Here is a 21,874-nt window from a genome sequence, read left to right as displayed (position 1 = left end):
CCCAAGTGAAACGCGTGCATATCATGTAACATCAACAGAAATTGTTAACTATCAAAGTTTTAACAAAACAGTTACAAAGGTTGAGGTAGAATGAACATCCACATATGAACTGGGGTTTGGCGCAAGATGGTGATATGCACTTTTTAAAGTTGGTCACGTGACCCTAATCCATCTCTGTAGTGCTTATGTCTATTTAGTTTCATTTAAGGGTCTAACTTTGGCAAATAAAGCTGCACAACTTGTAAAATATGCACACATCCATCAGCAATAGACTAAACACACAGCAAACATACTACCTCACAGTGACAACACGCTCTCTCTCATTTAACATGGTCCAGAACCTTCTATACATATTTACTCATGATTCACGAAGACCACTTAACCTTTCTGTTTCCATAGATTGTTAGGCATTAAGACCCATGACAGGTATGGACTGATTAGGTCACACACATAACTTCAAGAAGTCCCAACATGAAGGAAAAGAGCGCTTTAAAGTCTGATTGGTGTCTCCAGAGGGAGAGGGAGTCTTTTTTACACTCTGAAAACTAGAAGAGATGTTTTGCTGCTGTCCTGATTTATTTATTCAAATAATTGATTTGTAATATCAATACATGTTACGCTTTTAACAGTGCTCAAATAAACTACATACGATTTTTTTTTTGTTAATCAAGTAACTAATAGATTGATTTAAAATACACAATCATACATTGAAATATGAAATACATGTCCTAAACATTAAAAGCAGTTTTGAGGAAGGACAGTTTAGTGCAGTGTCAGATTTACTAGTGTCTAAACTTTATTTTTCAATATAAGGATCCATTTGAAAATAGTATTTCAGGGGAGGGAGGCTGAAGCATTAACATTTCATTTCTTGTTGACTTAAAAATAGTAAACTTGGAGCATTTTAAGTCTAGAAATACTGGAATGGGCTTTAAATCGCTACCATGCATGATTGAACCACATGAACTACTGGATATAGACTGAGGGACCAAGAGGTCAGTCTCCACAGCCACCACCCTGTGTATTTGACCTTTAATGTCTGAAAGTCACAGAGCTCAGAAAACAAAACAAAAAAACACCATAAAAAGATGTATTGTTCTTCTAGTTTTTCTTTTAGTGTAGGTTCTCAACGTAGGCGGGGTCCTCTTTTCTGTATTTGCCATTCTCTTCAAATCTGCCCATGTTTTTCCCCCCAAATCCACATATTTTTAAGTTTTGAAAAGAGCTCTACAGACAAAGATCATTATTATTATTATTATTGGTAGATAGGGGCACAGAGACACCATATCAATTAACACTGTATCAACCATCACATGAATTCAGTTAATGTGTAATTCTTTATTTGAATATAATAAGATAAAACAAGATAACAAAAGATAACATCAGGTAAGACTTTATTCATCCCGTAGGGGATTCTTGTCCCAGCTATGTACCAATATTACAGTATTATTATTATTATTATTTTTATATTACAATAAAAATTATATATATATATATATAAGTCTACAAATATAAGTCTGAATAAAGTGTATTAGAAGTCAAATAAAAAATAAAGTGTATAGAGAGTAATGATATATAAATATAAGGTGTATACGGAGAGATAATATATAAATATCATCAGTTTATCATGGGAACAGAAAAACTGAATTCCTGAAACATTGGACCTTAAAGCTGCAGTGGAATAACACCGTGTTTCCCACGAGGCTCTGATCTTCTATAACACCAGATTTCCCATGTTTCACTGCGTTCCAAACAGGGTGACGTCACAAACCCTTTAAATACGACGTCGCGTGGTTGTGACGTTCTTCGGGAACACACTGGGTTAACGGTCGGTAAGTGGGAACTTCGCCATCGGCATCAGAATCCATGTTAATCACCTTGTTTTTAAAGCAATCGAGCTAATTCAGTACCTGTGCTCCTCTGTTTTCAGACTCTACTCCTCGACATGAGAGCCAAGGTTAGTGTTGAACGTCTCTGTTATAAGATAACCGTGCTTTGTACTCATGCTAACACCTGTTAGCTAGCAGGCCCAAACAGCCCGTCCACGAGAGTTAGCCTGTGAATCTGTTTCTTTGCTAAGTCTCATCTCAATTCAGTTCTGTGTGTTTATCCAATGAGTTTTTACATAAATGGAAACAAACAGCAAAGTAATTTAATGTTTTTTTTTCCCTTCCACAGTGGAGAAAGAAGCGCATGCGCAGGTGAGATTGTCAAACATGCTTCCGTCTGCCTGAATTTTAAAACTCGCTGCACTTACACTATATCGTGATGGACACGTGTCATGCTCATTTAATACAAATTGTCTTGATAGAAATGTTGGTCAAACCGTCATTTAATGCACGATCACATTGACTTAAATATCATCAGATCGTATACACTGCTGTGAACTACTCAGAAATCATACAGGCTAATATCACCTTTACAGAGTTCCATCATTTCAATCTTATGAACTACAATGATTACCAAACTGTACTGTCAAACAGTAATCACTAGGGCTTGGCTATGAATGGGAATCAATAAAAATTCACTTTAATAATGTAACAAAGGTCTTAGGTATCTATATTGTGCAAGTGCAGTGAGGTATAACACACTTGGAAAAAGGTGTTTTTACAGTTTGCCATTATCTGCTCATAAAGACTTTATGACCACAACCTTCACTCGAGAGTTTTTTATCTCATCGCCCAGCTCTAGTAATCTTTCTTCGTCCAGTGTGGTGATGTCTAACCGGCTCTTTGATCGTCTTGCAGGCTGAAGCGTAAAAGGAGGAAGATGAGGCAGAGGTCCAAGTAAACTGTCTTCTCTGCCATGGCTGTGACTTCCAATGTTTGAAACCAGATGAGCACAGCCAGAGACCCACGACCCCCCCCTCCCTCCCAACATCTAGTCTTGAAGCCAGCGGTGTCCAAATCGACCTGATGCAGTGCAGCAGCTGATTGATGCCACAGAGCTGATCCAGGACCTGCTGGATGTCAGGCTTTTCCACTGGGACTTTCTGAACTCCTTGTTCTTAATTCCTCAACTTTTTTCATTTGTTGTTGTTTTTGATTAAAGGTTTTTGGTTTAAAAAACAGAATTTGCTGAACTTTTTTTTAATTTAAAAGTACAAATGGCTTCAGATTTCTCAGGAAGTCCTGTAAATAATCGGGTTAGAGATTGTTGCGTTATATTTTAGCTTCAGGGTCCTCATGATCATGCCGTTCCCTTGTCGTGTTACTGTGACATTTGCATACGTCAATATAGCTGCAGTGTAATTATACAGGTTAACGTTGACACAGTATTCAAATAAACTTCAATAGTATCCAGATTCTGTTTAGAATATTTGGTTTCAAGCAAAGGAGCTACATGCAAATTTGTCAGGTTAAAAATTTCTTCAAATGACTTACTTAAATTTGTGTGCATAAATGGCCGCAATTTTATTTTTGTAGATTAGTCAAAAGCTAATTTCAACCACCTAAAACTGCAGATTGTTACAAACGACAAAAGCACATCTCATTGTTACTGATGTTTGATCTTAAAATATCAAACCAACCATGGCAGCTAAAGCTCATGTTGAAAGAAGTGAAACCAGTAGTTATAATAGTGTAAGTAGTTTTCAATGAAAAAGCATCTGACAGATACTGGGCTTCACATCTAGAGTGCACTGTTGACAAACAATCGTGCTGTAAATTATTGTTAGTGTTGTCATATTGTGATGGTCAGAATCAATGCATATTTCAAGGCCTGTCATCTGATTCGATCTTCATTATAGATTTTTAACTAACAATGAAAATGTAATGTTTTCTGACAAATGCATGATTACTGTTCGTCCTTTCTATTCAATGACCCAAAGAGTGTTGAACACGTTGCACTCGTCGTGCAGACTCTCAATGCAAAGGGAAGTTGTGGGCAAATTTAATTTCTTAACAAAATATTGCAGTTTCTGTGCTTGTCCTGTGACTAGAGTGGGCGTCTGTAGCCTTTCAATAGAGCCCATTGCAACTCATCTGGCTTTTACTGTAGAAGGCAAATAACCCAGCCAGTCCTTACTCAAGGTCAATCAGTCTTAAATACAGTCAAAGGATTTGTACTGGGATTGTATGATTTTACAATGTCACAAATAACATCTGTCAAAAGCAGTTGAAAATCAGGCAGTAAAAGCCTTTCCTGTGGATACATGTTTTAAGAAACAACTTAAAAACAGGTAAAGTGCTGGCAGGTTCTATCTCCTCAGGCAAGGACATAGAGACTCTAGACCCTTATGATAAAAGCCAACACAATTGTGGTTACCAGAAACTATACTATAAGTGTTGATTGGAAGATTTTAGATCATGGTTTAGAGCAAAGGGAGTTAGTAGCTGGGGGCCAGATCCTGCTGAGCTTTAAAAGTCATTAATAGCATCTTAAAATCAATCCTCAATTTGAGTAAAAGATGTCTGCTTAATACAAATCCAGTCATAGCACAGGTGGGCTAAGGATCAAAGGGCCCTGCATGTCAGAATATAGTCGATTACAACGAGAGATGCACAGAGTGAATTAATGAAGTATAAATGTAAGAGCATGTGGGTGTGGGACTGTAACAAATCCCCGCATTTAAATATTTTTTTACATCTTTGATTTGTCATTATCAAATCTTTGTTTTTACAGATACATGTTTATATAAAAAAACAGCAAACTTGGAATCACAAAACCACCTGGAAATAAGGACAATTAAATTAAAGTACAGGCAGAAGTACCTCGATATATTGTGAACCCATTTGAGTTAGGACAACATGGATACTTTAAAAGCATTTCATTCATTCACTTGTTTCCCTCAAATGACACCGATAACCAAATAGACTTTGCTACCTCTCTATTTGGTTTCTGTTGTAAACCTGTTACAAATTCTTGGATCACTGTAGTAGGACCTCATTATTATTGCCCGACTTACTGCAGGCGCGCTCTCTCTCTCTCTCTCTCTCGTCTGTTTACATAAAGGATCATCAGTCTGGGAGCAAACAGGCCCGCAGCTAACTGGCTGCAGCCTGCATGGTAACAGGGGAGCAATGTCAACCTGCTCTCCTCGGTAACAGTTGCAACGCATAAATCAAGCTTACAGAATCGTGTGGATCACCTGGAGATAAACGCATCTGAGTGACAAATAGGTTGTAAGTGCTCAGTGTATCTAGGTTTACATGGTAGTGGTGCGTAAACACTGCGTAAGTGGCCAACTGGCGCATATCCTCGTAGTGTCACGACTCCCCCCCCACCCCCATTCCCCCAGCGGCTTGGATCCTCTCTGGGGAGGAGAGAGCAGCTCGGTGGCTCATAGACGTGAGAGGATGAAGCTGATGCACCTTTTCTGTCGGTGAACCTGTTGGTGCTCAGCTGCTGCAGTGGACATGAGCGCTTGCGCACGAAGACGGATTTTAAATAACGGGTTAAACAGCCGGTGCGTAATTACAGTAATCTGAGCGTAGTGGTTCCACGGTGTCCTCTGCCTGTATGTACGACCACCGTGCACATAAAGCTGTGACTGTGCGAGTCCCTGCAAGACGCCACAAGTGAAAAGGTTTTAGATGCGTGCAGGACTTCGTGTTGAAGGAGGGATTCGAGCAGAGCCCGCCCTCTCTGCTCGTGGTCCGTGCTCGCCTTCTGAGGAGGCTCACACGTCAATGGAACACGGAATAGCTCATTTTGGTGCCCTGCGGAGCTGAGCGGAGGAAGGGGGCGGAGATCGGGACCCGTGATCATGCTCTAATCAATCGATTCCCTAACCAGCACTTCACCGGTGACATCTCCATGGCTTCCACAATACATCGGTGGTAAGTCCCCACTGGCCACTGCCACCCAGTCACTCACAGAGGCAGAGCGACGCAGGAGAAGGCCAGGTCGATCCAGCGAAGACAAGCGATGCCAGCCTCGGACGCAGATCCGGGCTCGGTGGCCGCAGCCCCGGCCCCACCGGACCAGCTCCCCGGCGAGCGCGCGGTCAGTGTGCTGTGGTCGTTTGGGAAATGCCTGGCTGCGCTCCTGCCCGTGTACCTGGCCGGATACTACGGCTTCAGCATCAGCGTGGTCCTGTTCGTGCTGATGATCTACATGGGATGGAAACACGGTCGACTGGAGAAGATGCTCAGGCTCAAGTCTGCCATGTACCTTCTGGAGAACGAGACGAAAATCACCACCAGTAAGGTTTTCAGAACCAAAATGGATATGCCACCATGGGTAAGGACCCAGCCTCACTTTCAGCTGACCCACCAAGCCCATCCCAATGCATATCACCTGTCTCATCTGTCACAGGTTGAACTGCACCTCAGCTTTTTCATCATCCCATTCATTGCACAGGCTCTTAAATACACAGTTGTCATTAGCTGGCACTTGTTAGACTATTTGTTCAGAAAGTGAACTCATGAAAGACAGAGACACTAGTGTCTCACTGCAACACTCAGATGAAATGAATATGTGCATTCAGGACCCTTTTCTGCTCACTGTGTTCTCCTCCTGTCCCAGATCAGCCCACATGTTCAGACATTTCTTCTGTGCAATGCCTGCAGGGAGATTAGTCTGATCTGCTGCCACATGTCAGATGAGCTCTTTGTAGCGTTAAGGAGTTAAAACATGACTCCTGCAAAATTCCTCGTCTATATACGACAACAATAATAGAGATTCTCTGAGTGTTTCCTCTTCCTTTTCCCATACGCTGCCAGTAAGAATCTGAAAAACGTGATGACTCATAAACATCCCTCACATGCAGCAGAGCAGAGGCAGCGACCACGACCACCATATCTGGAGAGAGAGAGGGAGAGAGAGGCAGTTTGTGTTTTTCGAGCAGATAGGCCTAATCTGAGATCTCAAGCCTCTGTGGTTTGGAGGAAAGTCATATTTGCTGAGTGTGGTTAATTGCATCCTGACATTTTATCTCTATACTTCTAATTTGAAGGATGCAAACAAATATTTAACAGTGAAAAAAAACCCTGTGATTGTATTTGCAACCAAGTAGAGCTACTAGAATTACTTTGCTATTACAAACTACATGAGGAATATATGGAGAAAAGTAGAAGTTTACAAAAGTATACCCAGGAAAACATTGGGTCTTTTAAATGAATCATCTCATGTATTTAAAGTACTTTTTTCATATAGTTCTATGTCATTTTACACCAACCTGTCATATTTGAGTTCATGCCTGACCCATTTTACTGGTCCACAGGTCAACTTTCCAGACGTGGAAAAAGTGGAGTGGATCAATAAGGTTTGTTTTTGTTTTCCTCTAAGACTTTGCATGTGTGCAGCTGTATTTTTTTATATTGGGGAACTTTTTAAAATACAATTATCTAGGTCACAATGCAGCACATTGTACGATTAAGGAAAGCTCTAACTTACTTAGCTGAACTCTCAGCAGAGCAAAGGAAACGACACATGATTTGAAGATAAGGTGTCCATGAGTCACTTGAGTCTCTCCAGCATCAGTAGCTTCAGTGGCTCACATTTGATATTAACATAAAGAGCGACTTGTGTGGACTTGAGGTGACCCGCTGCAGCCCCTCTCCATCAGAGCAGAAAATCTACTGGTGTAATTAACAGGCGGGGAGAGTGGATTAGATCATATTGCAGTCTCTCTGTCAGTACAGTAACTTCTCATCAGCACGGAGCGGGCGTGGGTGTGAATACTAATAATGCGAATCGCCCTTCTGGAGGAAAGAAAAAAAACAAACCATAATGAACTTGGTGACAGAAGCCCAGATCGTGAGATGATTATTCGCTGGGCTCATCTTTCAACGAGCCTATGTCTCTCCTGTGGGTTTCCTGACGTGTGACCCAGCTGCTCACTCTGACCCGCCTCCCTTTCAGCCATTAACGCACCTACATCAGCCACAAAATGTTCTCATAAAAGGAGCTGATGTGGCTAAAGCAATGCGAGGAGCTGCTCTTTCCTAAATGCACGTTCATAACTGTGCCGTAAATAATGTATAAGACACGTAGAAGGAGCTTTTTTCGCATCACCAGTCCTGTGATTTGTTGAGGTGGAGGTCAGAGGATTGGTAAACAGCTGCCGACAGGACTGGATGCCCCACTCTTTACAACTCACACTGACATGCTGAAGCTAACACAAGTGTGAGGCTGCGGCCGTGTCGGGTGAAAACACTGACACACGGATTCAATTCACAGTTTATTAGATTATCAGTGTAAATGAATGAATTCAATCAAATGCATTGCTCTAATGCTTCATTTCACGGTTTCCATAGTTTCTTAGAAATCATAGGCTCCTGGTCGCAGCTATCCAATTTCATACTAATTGTGAGAAATAAAATGCATTTTCTTTTAAAATATTCTCACGTCAAACCCACGTTAATATTTATTCATAATTAATCAACTATTAGAGACCTTATACTGTAGAAATGTTTAATTATATTCTTTCCTTTAGAGAAATATCTCATGTTTGCCTTTTCTGCTGACCTGCTGTGCACCGAGATACTCTCTAGGTTACACAAGCAATTCATTTTAATTCATTAATTTCCATCTAATCAAGGCCAAAGTACATCGTTCTTTCCTGGGAAATTATGGATCGATTAATCAAAGCATTGCTGATAATTTTTTTGACTTATAACTGCAGGGCTCCGGATTCATTTCTTTGATAAACACCATCGCTGAATTATTGATGGTTGAGCTATTTCAATTTAATTTCGAATCCCCTGTTTGATGGATTTCTGTTAAACCTTCAACAAAAAGCCTTTCAACCTGGCTGTGTGCAGGCTGTGTTTGTCAATGGCTGTTAATTATTCTTTGTTATTTGCTGACATGTTTTGCTAAACGTTATTTTACTCAAGGGAAGGGTAACTCAAATTGTTACCCGCAGAATGAATTTACTATGGATACAAATATGAAATGCACTAAGTAGTTCATGATTATTCAATGTAAGTTCTATGCAAGCTAAGTGCATGGCAGTTTTACTATTTCTAAAAATAGAAAATAATGAATGTCCTTATGTTGTGTCATGTAGACCCTGCAGCAAGCTTGGCCCTTCATAGGCCAGTTTCTGGAGAAGCTGCTGGTGGAAACCATTGCCCCTGCGATCCGTGCATCTAGTATGCATCTGCAGACTCTCAGCTTCACCAAGGTCAACATAGGAGACAAGGTAAAGGAGCTGTCAGCCATTAAAGCAGCAGTCTCTCTTGTTACTGTGTCACCCGAGTAATATTTACATGACTACTCTCGCTCTCCTGTTCATTGCGAACAGAAAGAAGAGGATTTCTTCCCGTGAATCTTTGATGTCCCTACGAGTCTTTGTTTGCTTTGTTTAATAGCAGCTGCTTTGTCCACAGGCTCTGAGGGTGGCTGGTGTGAAGGCTCACACGGAAAACGATAAGAGACAAGTTATGCTGGATTTGTACCTGAGGTAATTCCACTTTTACCACCTTGTTTTATTCTGCTGCTTGCGTATTGTGAGTCCCTCCTGAGGGTTTGTCCTTATCTGACGAAGCAGATCAATATTTACTCAGCAGGAGAAAGAAATCAGCTTTATCGTAGCTCGTATTGACTGCCTCACTTTGTGACTCTGGACTTGTCAATGCTCTTCTATTGCAGCTATGCCGGTGATGTCGAAGTCAACGTTGAAATCAAGAAGTACTTCTGCAAAGCCGGAGTGAAGGGAATCCAGGTAAGAAGAGATATTGGTACATTATTAGTTATAGTTATGTTTAGTTGAATCTTGCAGTTAAATCTTTCTCTTCGTAGCTCCATGGGATGCTGCGTGTGATCCTGGAGCCTCTGATCGGAGACATGCCGCTCGTTGGAGCCGTCACCATGTTCTTCATTCGCAGGCCTGTGAGTGTTTCCTCTTTTTCCACTGTGTTACATAGAGTTCTTGTTTATTTTCCGTTACATGCATCTGTATCGTATGTTTGATGTATGTAGAAACTGGACATCAACTGGACTGGGTTGACCAACCTACTGGATATCCCTGGACTGAAGTGAGTTGACGTCATATTATTGCACATGATTTTTAATGAGAAGTGCCTGTTTAAGTCGTAGTGCTGCAGAAAAGTTTGGGGGCTGCACTTTGTAGAACCGTTTCAGCTGATACTACAGATAATTTACATTTTATTCAGCAACTGCAATCACAGAGAATCTGTTATATAAGAGAAGCGCTTTCTCTATTTACATTGACAGATCTTTGCGATCACATGCTAAAAGGAAAAGGGAGGCAATATTCTTCATTTTTGCTTATGTCAAGAAATCTCCAAAACAACACTGATCTAATCCTACAGACTACAGAGAGCTCTTTCCTCTGTGAGCGTAGAACATCCAAAAATAGTTCCCAAAAATGCACTATTTTCTTCAATCAGAATTTTTCAGATGTTAGCACATTACTGAGCATTTTTAGAATAAAATTTTATAAAAAATTGTTTGTACTTGTTCAGTTGGAACAAAAGAGCTCGGAGCTGAGTAACATAGACAGACTAGGTCATAAAGTATTGAAACACATTGTTGGTTTTGTTTTTTTCATATACTTTGTTGATGAATGAAAAATATCTAAAAGTGCTAATTCTTTGTCAGAACTTTATGCGGTTCTGGTGTTCTTGTATTCAACAAGTAATACTGTGACTCATTATGTAAATTCACAATGTGTGTTTAGATCTTTGTATAATAAAGCATTGTCAGAGGTGTAACTTATATCAGTACCTATCAGTCCCCTCTGGCAATACTTTCAATGACAGTTTGTCATTATTTGATGATTATCTTCCTCCGTTAGCCAACATTATTTAACAGGAAACTGTCCTCTTCTTTAGATCAGAGGAGCTTCCTGTTGGTTCTGTTGCCATGAACCTGCATATCTTGTTATTAATGCACGTTCATGCGGTCAGCAGTAGTATATAGCCTTTGTTAGTTTGTCTGTGTGTCCCTTCCCTCTGTGTACCCAATGTCACCCTTGCATTCACTTGCAGTGCCATGTCGGACACTTTGATAATGGATGCAATTGCCTCCCACCTGGTGCTCCCCAACCGTCTCACTGTGCCCCTGGTGGCTGACCTGCACGTTGCACAGCTCCGCTCCCCTCTCCCAAGGGTAACTGTCTCCATAACGAACGGCCTGGGGAAAAAAACCTGGCCCCACATTGACTGAAGTAGCTCCGCCTGACAACATTAGCTGCAAGCAGAACACATAGCCTGAAGGTCATACAGCAAATTCCCAATATGAATGACAAAACATCTTCCACCCACGTTTATATTTTGTATTTTGTGTGTGTCAACACTAGGGAGTCGTCCGCATTCATCTGCTGGAGGCTGAGGACCTGACTGCCAAGGATACAATCATCAAAGGCTTAATCGATGGGAAATCTGACCCATACGCCGTCCTGCGCGTCGGAACCCAGATCTTCACCTCCCACCACGTGGACAACAACCTGAACCCACAGTGGAGGGAGATGTACGAGGTGAGAGCGGCTGGCATAGGGAGGAGGAGGAAGCTGAAACTGAGCTAAGAAAACAACAATACATGGTTGACCTTGCTGCTCTACCCACCAGCTTGTGTGCTAACAGTTACAGCTAGGTGTTGGTGTCCTTGCTTCATAGGGATTGCACAAGTCTTTCGTTAGTAAATATGTCATTGGCACTTCAGAGAAAAACAGTTTTGTGGAGATTGTATCTTCTTCTCTGGTAACAAACAGGAAGCTGCTGTTTCTGAGATAAGCAGATCTTTGCAAATACTGCTTTCTCAGAGACACATTGGTCTTTACTCGTGATACTTTTTTTAATATAAATCTACCGAGCAAAAAAATGAAAAGTCACTGTGACTCTGTTTGCATGCCCTTGTTTTATGGTGCTGTGTGTGGCTGTATCTTTATTTGTATATTTGTGGTGTGTGTTGTGTATTTGTCCATTTATGTGTGTGTGTGTGTGTGTGTGTGTGTGTGTGTGTGTGTGTGTGTGTGTGTGTATGTGTGTTTATGTGTGTGTGTGTCAGGTGATTGTCCATGAAGTACCTGGTCAGGAGTTGGAAGTGGAAGTATTTGACAAAGACCCCGACCAGGATGACTTCCTGGGGAGGTAGCTTACTCATTCTCATTTACTTGGTCTCTTTGTGCTTTTCATGTCATGTCCATCTCTGCTCTTCACACAATGGGCCACGATTCTGTTGAAATTTAAAACCCCTGACCTCTTAGATTCATGGCTTCATTGATTCTCTCTCTGCCTCTCTCTATCTCTCTCTCTTTCAGGGTAAAGGTGGACCTTGATATCGTGAAGAAGGCCCGAGTGGTGGAGGATGTAAGTAGCTCTAAGATCCACTACATTTAGTTGTTTTTTACAAACAGCAAACATTTTTTTTTACTCATGGAAAATATCTGAGTGAGACTGCACTAATCCTTCTAGCATGTGACACTGCAGATCCCATGTGCCTCCTCGTGATCTGCTCTGATCTCACCCTCCTCAAATCCTGTCCAGCCTCAAAGAAATTCAGTCAGATGAGGAAAAAATGTGATAATTGTGTTTAATAACCCCTCTGGGTTTTTTTTGTAAACAGTGGTTCAATCTGAAGGACGTCCCAACGGGCAGCGTTCACCTCCGTCTGGAGTGGCTCTCTCTGCTGTCCTCTGCTGACAGACTGAGCGAGGTGAGTCCGCAGCTAAATAACCAAAAGGTGCTCAGATTTCATATAAAGGCAATACAGAGAGACAAAAGAAACACGGGGTAAGAGGCTGATGACGAGCAGCAAAGAATAGAATCAAACAGGAACATTGTGGTTACACGATCCACATGTGAAATCTGTTATTTACCAGGACACACTGTGCCCTGATGGTCATAAACATGTTTTGAGATGAGAAATAAATAAAAATGATTTAAATCACGGAAATCAATAGTTAAACTTTTTTTCCTATTGAGTCGAAAATGATATGTTAATACGTATCAGTGTTGCTATTATGATTAAATGTATTTAATGAAGCTTTATTCAACCAGAAAAATGAGCTAAATTAGGTTTGAAAATCTCCTTGTACCGACAATAGAAATCAGGTATGGACTGACGTATAAACAACAACATAAAACACAAAACTAAATCTGTAACAAAGTCAGAATAAAGCTAATATGTGACTTTATATACAATCTACAGTCGCCCCTTCGGGTTTGACTGGAAGGTTTTAGTCATTATTTACATGCATTGTTTATTCTGGGTTTCCCCTGACGGCAAAACGAAGTTCATCTCAGGAACAAAGTTTAAAACAACCTGAAAGCAATTTAAAAACACCAACCAAAATATTTTAAAAAAGGCCAATGCAAAACTGTCAAACAATAAATCTATAATGCACCGTTCCTCTCTGCTATTTATCAAAGTAGTGACATTTTTAGACGTTTTTTTTATGGGGCTTTCGGCTTTTAGGTTCCTTGATCGTTTTCACGTTCTTTGCGTCCATCTGTTCTTCTCCCAGGTGATCCAGAAGAACCAGGACCTGACCAGTAAGACGGCTGATCCTCCGTCGGCTGCCATCTTAGCCATCTATCTCGACCAAGCATACGACCTTCCTGTAAGATTGTAACTATTCAAGATGCTGTTGTGTGGTGCACCATAAACTTTCATTTGTTACCCACCTCGTATTTAACGTGTTACAGATGAGAAAAGGCAATAAGGATCCAAGCCCAATAGTGCAAGTCTCCATTCAGGATACGACTAAAGAGAGCAAGGTAAGAATAAAACTAAATAAATAAATAAAACGGTTTCTAAGTAGCTTGAATAAAACATAATTGTTTTTAACTTTCTTCTGCAGACTTGTTATGGGACCAACCGCCCTGTGTGGGAGGATGCTTTCACCTTCTTTATTCAGGATCCTCGACAAACAGATATCGACTTTCAAGTAAGTCATTAGACAAGTAATTATCACACCAGTTAAGTTTTGTGTACATCTATTCCCAAAGGTGTCAGGGTGATTCGAACAGTAAATAATGATTTTCACTTGGGTTGTTCCTCGTTTTACCTCTTTTACAGCCCTTTCCCTTCACGATTTATATCTTTCCTTGTGCTCTCCATTAAAACTCTGTTATATATTACAATATATATATTAAAATAATGTGTGCTGTTCTTGTTTTTTCAATCAGGTCAAAGATGATGACCGCGCTCTGTCCCTCGGCAGTTTGTCCATCCCTCTGACTCGTATTATGGCGACCCCTGACCTCACCATGGACCAGTGGTTCCATCTGGAGAATTCTGATTCAGCCAGTCGCATCTACATCAAAATAGTGTTACGGGTTAGTTTTTTCACATTTGGACTTAGACATATGTGTCGGGAACTAGTGCCTAAATTAGATGTGAAGAACCCAGCTGAAGTATCTTTGTAGAAGACTTTGAAATCCTACCAGCACCCACTGGCCTTTTGAAGCTATCATCTGGTCCTCTGAGTTCAAATATCAGACTCATGACAACCCTGTCAGTGTAGAGATATCAAATTTAAACAGACCTTTTGTGTGTCTGTCTTCCAGTGACATAAAATCCTTGTGATCATATCACATAAGCTGCTTTCAGACACGCACTGAGCTCCAGATGAGCCCACGTGAGAACACAGCAGGATTAGGTCGGGAGAATTCACTGCGATTGAGTGGACACGTTAATGAAGTTTCTAACACGCGACAGATGCAAAACTGAAAAGAAAGAAAAGGATACTGATATGAAAAAGAGGTGTGATACACGTAGAAGATGCAGAAGTTGGAAAGACAGCAAGATTCGAGAGTTTTAGGTGATGAGGTCCGACGGCGGTGTCGATGTGGTGTAAACAAAAAACGTGTGATCCCCGCAGCAGGAGATCAAATCAAATCAGACTTTATTGTCATTTAACCAGACAAACAACAGTAGTGCAGGCAGAATGAAATGTCGTTTCCCTGGGATCACTAAATAAGATGGAAAACTAAAGGAGATCACACAAACAAAAACAAAATGAAAAACACACATTGTCCCTGAGTCCCATCTATTGTAATGTCTTAAAAGAGCGTGTGAATGTAAAATGTTATGAAATCTAAAATGTTGCAATAGTAAAACCTAAAGTGGCTGTAGTGGCAAGTTGGTGGCTGTACCGTGTGTGTGAGGTAAAGTGCAAACTTAGTGCAGAGTCATGAGTTTAGCAGCCTAACAGCCTGTGGGAGGAAGTCGTCTGGCCCTTCTAGTTCGGAGGCTCCTGTACATTTTGGCCGATTGCAGCAGTTCAAAACTCACATTCACATGCCTGAACTTCGCCCTAACCTCCTGACTCATCTTCCTGTTGTGGTGAGAACATGTGGTCCTCATAAGACCAGAGAAATGCTCACACAGAAACCTGTATTTTCTCTCCTGTGTTTACCCTGTCATGCAGAAGTTTATTCTTAGTTCAAGGAAAAAACTGAACTCAGTAATTTACTGCTTGACATCTGATCCCCATAACCTCCTACTTGCCTGCTGTCAGGTTTTGTGGCTGAGCGACGATGCCACTCCTACAACTCCGTCTCCCCGGCCTTTATCCTCTGGATCCGGGATGGGTCAGGGGGGGATCCCAGCAGAACTGAACCCCATGGGGCCTGGCGGGCTGGCTAAACCTCCACCAACACGACCGCAGCACACCACGCCCGACCCAGAGTTCGCAACTGAGGTAAAGAATAGTTGCCCAGAATCAGACAGGGGCAGACACCACTCACACATCTGTCAAACGTGCACTGTTGTAACGCTCACTGTCCTTATTGGAACCCGCAGGGAGTGCTGCGTATTCATCTGATCGAGGCCCAAAACCTGATAGCCAAGGACAACTTCATGGGGGGAATAGTGAAGGGGAAGAGTGACCCCTACGTCAAGATCCGTGTGGCAGGCATCACCTTCCGCAGCCACACCATCAAAGAGAACCTCAATCCACTCTGGAATGAGCTCTATGAGGTACCTCCTCTGTTTAGTACTCAACTAGTTAGTTCTTGTACCAATCTGATGAAATGATAGAGATTAGAGATTAGATTGGATTTCATTTGTATTTTTCTCTACGATTTAGGTGATTTTGACGCAGCTTCCTGGTCAGGAGATCCATTTTGAGTTGTTCGACAAGGACATCGATCAGGACGACTTCCTCGGGAGGTGTGTCCTGACGTCACAAATTAATATTTTCCAACTCTAAACTACACAGCTCTTGTGACTAAAGGAAAATGGGTCAGTGAAAGGAAAACTAAAGTAGAATTCTGTCGTTACAGGTTCAAGATTAATCTACGAGATATCATCAGTGCACAACTGATCGATTTGGTGGGTGACACATAGCTTACATGATTTAAGTATATACAAAAAAATGTATACTTAAATGTAATCTTTCTGTGTCAATCTCGTCACAGTGGTACACCTTAAATGATGTGAAGTCCGGCCGAGTTCACCTGATGCTGGAGTGGCTGCCCAGAGTCTCTGACCTGCCCAGACTGGAGCAGGTTTGATTATTTAATTAGATATTTTATTATCATTTATTTATTCTACGATTTATACGAGGAGTATGTTTTGAAAATCTTTCTTTCTCTTACCTGAAAGAACTTTGAACGTGGGGAAGACCAGAATTTTAGATAATGGATGGCTCGTAAAGATCTATGCAGTGCAGTTGGAGGATTTGGTGTAATGAGTCTTTTGAAGCTAATGATCTCACTCCCTTTAAAGGGGACAGTTTTCATGTCAAGGTCATATGAGGCTTCAGCAGGCTGATTCAACCAAATCAGCTGATTATCTACCAGGATCTTCACCTCTGCCGAGGATTTTATGTTTTCGTCTGCATTTGTGTCTTTGTTTGTCAGAAAGACAGCAGAAAGTTATGCAAAAACCACAGGACGTATTATCATGAAACTTGTAGGAAGGATGTGGTATAGATCAGGAAACAACACATTTAGGTATGTAACTGGCAGCAGAAACGGGAAGTTATATTTTCCACTTTGTTTAACATTGTGTCATTTTATGATATGTTTGTTGATTTCTCAGAGAATAATTCATGGATCTTGGGCTGATATTCATGAGAGTGTGCAATTTGTTAAAAATCCAAATCCGATGGATTTAAATATGGTTTCATAAGGGGACCGTTGGGCCTTGGTGGGGTTCTGTACTCTTCCTCTCGAATAATTTCCCACTTTGGGTTTCCATTGTCTGTGCCTCGTTTCGGAGCGTATACTTTCCTCTGGAGGGTTATTTGGGTCCGGGACTCAGCAACATTAAGTTGATTTGGCAGAATGATGTGCATTTTGCGCAGTGGACCGCTGTACAGCCAGCAGGGACTGGGGGAATGATAATTGCAAGTTTGGAAATATGAAAACTTATCCTTTAAATGATGCCTCTTGCACTGTGAGAGCCCAGAACCTGTGCTCATTTTGCTCTGTTATTTGGTAGCTATGGCAGATACAATAGTTTCCAATCAACAGGAAACACCACAACCTTACCCCTTCACCACACTCCGAGGCTTGTGAAAGAGGTTCATGTGTGTGGGCACTATACGATGCTTTGTGTAACTTAATTGTTGTCAGTGTTGCAAGAGAACCACAAATTTATTATTGCACTGTAATCTTACCTAAACTCTCTCTTCCCTCTCTTTCTGCATCGTTTCCTGCAGATCCTGCAGTACCAGTCGCAGCAGTCGTACCAAAACAAGGTTGTGCCATCCACAGCGGTGCTATTTGTGTATGTGGAGCGTGCCCATGGGCTGCCGGTGAGATCACATCTATGAGTCCTCTGGGTTCTATTAGATGTTTATTGTTATGTGTTTGTCCTCACGAGGTGAAAGAGTTGACAATAGTTGCTTTTAGTGACTCTGTAGCCGTGCATTACATTATTCTGTGTATGCCATTTCAGTTGAAGAAGAACGGCAAGGAGCCAAAAGCCGGGGCTGAGATTATCCTCAAAGGTGTTACACATAAAACCAAGGTAGGATCATGACTCAGATCTAAAACTGAGCAAAGAAAATGCGAAAAAAGTCATAATGTTTCTATTGATTCTGTCCCAAGATCTGTGAGCGCTCCACGTCTCCTCGATGGGACGAAGCCTTCCATTACCTGGTTCGTGACCCCAGAGACGAAATACTCACAGTCAAGGTAAGAATCCTCAGTATTATCTATATTATCTATATTAAGTCATCGAAGGCCCAAACTGGCAAAGGTGACTTTTATACAGAAAAAAAAACATGATTTTGTATGTACAATAAATATGTGTGTGTTTTTCCAGCTCTCCCACAGCTCGGGTCAGACCCTCGGGTCCTTGACTCTTCCTCTCAGGGAGGTGCTGCTGGAGCCGGGCATGGTGCTGGACCGCTGGCTCAGTCTGGATGGAGTTCTACCAGAGAGCCAGATCCTGCTGAGGGCCACACTCAGGGTACTGCTCTATGCTGCAGTAAATCATTTAGGAGCAATGTCTAGATTGTGATGTATTTTTATTGAATCACTCAAAAGTATCTGTTCATATAGAACCAATCATGCAATACACTGAGTACTGAAGTTTACAGCATACTGTTGAATAATTACTCTTGGTCCAACATTAGATGTACAGTACTTCAGATGATGTCAGCACTCTCATGCTAACTTTGACAATGATTACAGATCTTGGACACTCAGCTGGCGGCGGGTCGCAGGGATCCAGGCGATGCAGGTAATGAGGGCACCGGAGAATTCATCCCCAGATGGGTTCCATCCCACCTCGACCTCAGACACAGAAGTGGATTCTCCATGTGAGTCACACACATGCACACACGGGGACTAATGTCCCATTGTGTCGTCACTGCCTCTACTGCAAAGAGACTTGAAATCAGGATTTCCTTTAAAGGCTGTTTTCTAGTATAAAGATATATATAGATTTCCAATGTTTTTTTTCCCTCTGGCAGTGTTTGTTTTGCTCGTGTATAAAAAGACATTAACAAATCAATAATCCCATTTCCTCCATTGTGTCTTCAGGGCCGGTGACAATGCAAACGGTGCAAGCCAGGTGAAGCTCACCATAGCCCACTCCCCAGAGGAGAGCCGGCTTTTCATCACCATTCACTCCTGCAGGTCTCCATATCACACACACACACTACTTTAATGATCACATCTTTGACCCAGAGCAGCCACCGTATACCATCACATGGCGTGAACATGGTTGCTGTGTGCCCACAGAGCCCTGGCAGCCTGCTCCAAGGACGGCGCCGACCCTTACGTCTCCTTCATCCTGCTGCCGGACAAGAAGGCTACAACCAAGAGGAGAACCGGCACCAAGAAGAGAGATCTCAACCCGGAATTCAACGAAAGGCAAGAAAAACCAATGAGAGACTGGTGACAGTGAAAGAAGCGATGAGTGTATTTTAATTTATGTCTCTCACTTTTTTCTTTTCTTGGGTCTTTAGGTTTGATTTTGATTTCACTCTGGAGGAGTCCACACAGAGAAGACTGGACCTGTCTGTGAAGAACAGTGTTTCCTTCATGAGCAGAGAGAGGGACCTGATCGGCAAGGTAAATATCTACATGTGCTGCCTCACACATGAAATACAGGTAGTTGTTCCCAGTAGGTGATTTGTAAAATAACTCAACAAAACATAGACGGATTTCACCAAACTCGGTGTGAATATAACTTGGAATTGTATATCCAAATGACTGATGTTTGACCACGTCTCTGCTCTGACCTTCTCCTGTTTTGCTTTGGGTCCTGCCAAAGCAAATCTTGCAGGAGCTGGCAGCTTCAGCTTCAGATTTTGTTATCGACATTTACTATAAGATGCTTGCCTGCATACACACATTTTCAGTGTGTACATGCAGCTCTCTCTCTCTCATACGGGAGAAGGATCCTCCCTCATCTCCCTACAAATCGCCTACTGGTTGTAGTACTCTCATGAATATCTTTGTGTTGACATACAGTAGTTGCTATCACAAGAATCAAGGGATAGAGAAATGTGGGAGATCATCTTTTTGTTTCCTTGTCGCTCTCAGCTGCAGCTGGACTTGGACCAAATAGACCTGAAGGCTGGTGTCACACAATGGTAATAATTTAAAAAACAGCTACGCAGCAATATTTGTTGTATAAGCAAATGTATGTGCAAATATTAAGTGATGTGACAAATTGTATCCTCTCTGTTTTTCCAGGTACGATTTGGTAGCAGAGGCCAACTAGAAGGATCCATGCTTGATCTTCGATACTATATAACAATAAGTGTTGCTTCTGTGATCTGTGACGTGTGTGTTTGTGTATTCGGCTTAAAATTCAATTTTCCATCATCACTGAAGAAAAAACAAAAAGAAGACGGCACACGTGCGTCATGAAAACACAGTCCACCAGTATTTATGACACTTTTAGATGTAGCTTCTCATCCATGAAGTGTTAACTGTGCTGAATCCACGCAGGTTCTTCAGTAGAATATTTTGGCTGAATAGATATTTGATAACGATGCGACTATGTTGCACAATCTACCGAGTTTATATGTGTTCAAAAGCATGTACAAGTCCTCTTTGACTTTTATTTACAAAAGGGCTCATGCTGTGGTTTGACAATGTTTCAAGGATTTACAGCGTCCGACACAACTGAACCAGATTTCTTTTACATTTTTATTTTCTACAATCTTCAAACGAATCCCAAAAATACTTTTACTGTTACTATACGTTTATATCATTGCCTTAAGTATTACAAAACTGTGCACAGTTTTTTTTAGTGTTTGTGAATTATGTTCCAAATGAAGTTTTATATGTTTTAACCAGAGCTTTGTGAAAGTTACTTTTATAAGTCAAAGTGTTACAAACCTAGACCCTCACATTACCACTGAAAACAGAGGTCTGTACGCAGAGTCTTAATCACTGTGCTTTTATGAAGAGAAAACTTTGTAGATACTGAAAACACATTGCTGGTGTTCTTTATGCTTCTTTGTGTTTGTATTGTGTTTGTACGCGCTAAGTGCAACAGGCCGATGTCGCCGGCCATGTTTTATATTTTGCCTTTTGAGCTTAACAGTCGTTAGAGGCAAGTAAATATTCGTACAACAGCGGTGAGACAACTTCCAACACCTCTGTCACCTCGCCACAGAGGTCTGGACACTGATCTGTGGTGATGGAAAGAAAATAGTGTTTTTAAGTGTCACAAAATGAAGAAGAAAACTGCTGTGCTTTAACATAATTTAAACATATCACCATGTAGCTGCTGAATCTCTTGATTAAAGTTTGCCCTCTCATAAATCAAACTGGATGTCTGGCAAGTTTTTCATATTTTCTTCTACATCCTCAGACTATTTACGACAGTGGTCAGCAAATGGGTCAAACCATGGGTCGAAATCTCAGATCATTTTGATAATTTTTTTTCTTGTAGCAATTTGTCTTCAAAGTAAAAGCACAACATCACTTTTGTCGCTGCAATGATTTACATCGAGCTACATTGAACATTTATTTTACAAAGCTGTAATCCGGGGTCAGAGGATTGTGTCACTTGTTTAACACACCTCTTAAATTTGAATGTATGAAAAAAATAACACCTGTTCAGTATATCATTCAAATGTACAAACTGGCCACACATGTTAAGAATAATATAGTAAAATCTGTTTAATTTTGTGAAAAACATTGACTATGAAATCTTGACTGCAGATAAACCCGGTAGGATGGATGCAAAGTTTTCTAACTTCACTCTGCAGCGTAGACTGTTTATAAAAATCTCTGTGCGCAAAGTCCAACACACAAACAATAAAAAAGTCACAGCAAATTGTAGAAGTGTTTGAGGAGGACTCACTATTGACATGGAATAATTCTGAAGTAGCTTCGCAGCATCAACACACGCTCCAAACATGTCATAGTCATATCTCGCCAGCAGGTCGCGATAGAGTGCTGACTAACCCTCATCTTACGGTCCAGCTGCATGAGGGCCTACTGCCTACAGATGTGAGGGGCGGAGAGAGAGAAGTAAGTGATTGACAGCTATTTGAGCCAACAGGAGCGCCGCAGCAGGGGGCGGGACGGGAGCAGAA

The 21,874-nt window shown here is 41.4% G+C and overlaps 1 protein-coding gene and 1 long non-coding RNA gene across 2 annotated transcripts; both read left to right on the top strand.

The window, feature by feature from the left end:
* Positions 1–1,723: 1,723 nt before the first annotated feature.
* LOC118111590 lies at positions 1,724–3,068 on the top strand. Its single transcript, XR_004697103.2, has 4 exons — positions 1,724–1,832; positions 1,931–1,957; positions 2,179–2,201; positions 2,748–3,068. It is a non-coding gene; the product is annotated as an uncharacterized LOC118111590 (long non-coding RNA).
* A 2,163-nt stretch (positions 3,069–5,231) lies between these two features.
* On the top strand, positions 5,232–21,100 carry esyt1a (extended synaptotagmin-like protein 1a). Its single transcript, XM_035160150.2, has 31 exons — positions 5,232–6,183; positions 7,166–7,207; positions 8,957–9,091; positions 9,279–9,352; positions 9,541–9,613; positions 9,691–9,780; positions 9,871–9,926; positions 10,902–11,022; positions 11,213–11,389; positions 11,920–12,002; positions 12,173–12,221; positions 12,478–12,567; positions 13,379–13,474; positions 13,560–13,631; positions 13,715–13,801; positions 14,043–14,192; positions 15,377–15,559; positions 15,661–15,837; positions 15,947–16,029; positions 16,143–16,191; positions 16,278–16,367; positions 17,525–17,620; positions 17,764–17,835; positions 17,916–18,002; positions 18,133–18,279; positions 18,504–18,631; positions 18,855–18,950; positions 19,056–19,187; positions 19,283–19,388; positions 19,863–19,912; positions 20,016–21,100. Exons 1-31 carry the CDS (start codon positions 5,869–5,871, stop codon positions 20,041–20,043), a joined length of 3,234 nt encoding a protein of 1,077 aa, XP_035016041.1. The 5' UTR covers positions 5,232–5,868; the 3' UTR covers positions 20,044–21,100.
* The last annotated feature ends 774 nt before the right edge of the window (positions 21,101–21,874 follow it).

The sequence above is a fragment of the Hippoglossus stenolepis genome, chromosome 6 (genome assembly GCF_022539355.2).
Source record: "Hippoglossus stenolepis isolate QCI-W04-F060 chromosome 6, HSTE1.2, whole genome shotgun sequence".
NCBI classification, from domain to species: domain Eukaryota; kingdom Metazoa; phylum Chordata; class Actinopteri; order Pleuronectiformes; family Pleuronectidae; genus Hippoglossus; species Hippoglossus stenolepis.
Note: the sequence above shows the minus strand (reverse complement) of the source record. Positions and strands in the feature narration are given on the sequence as shown.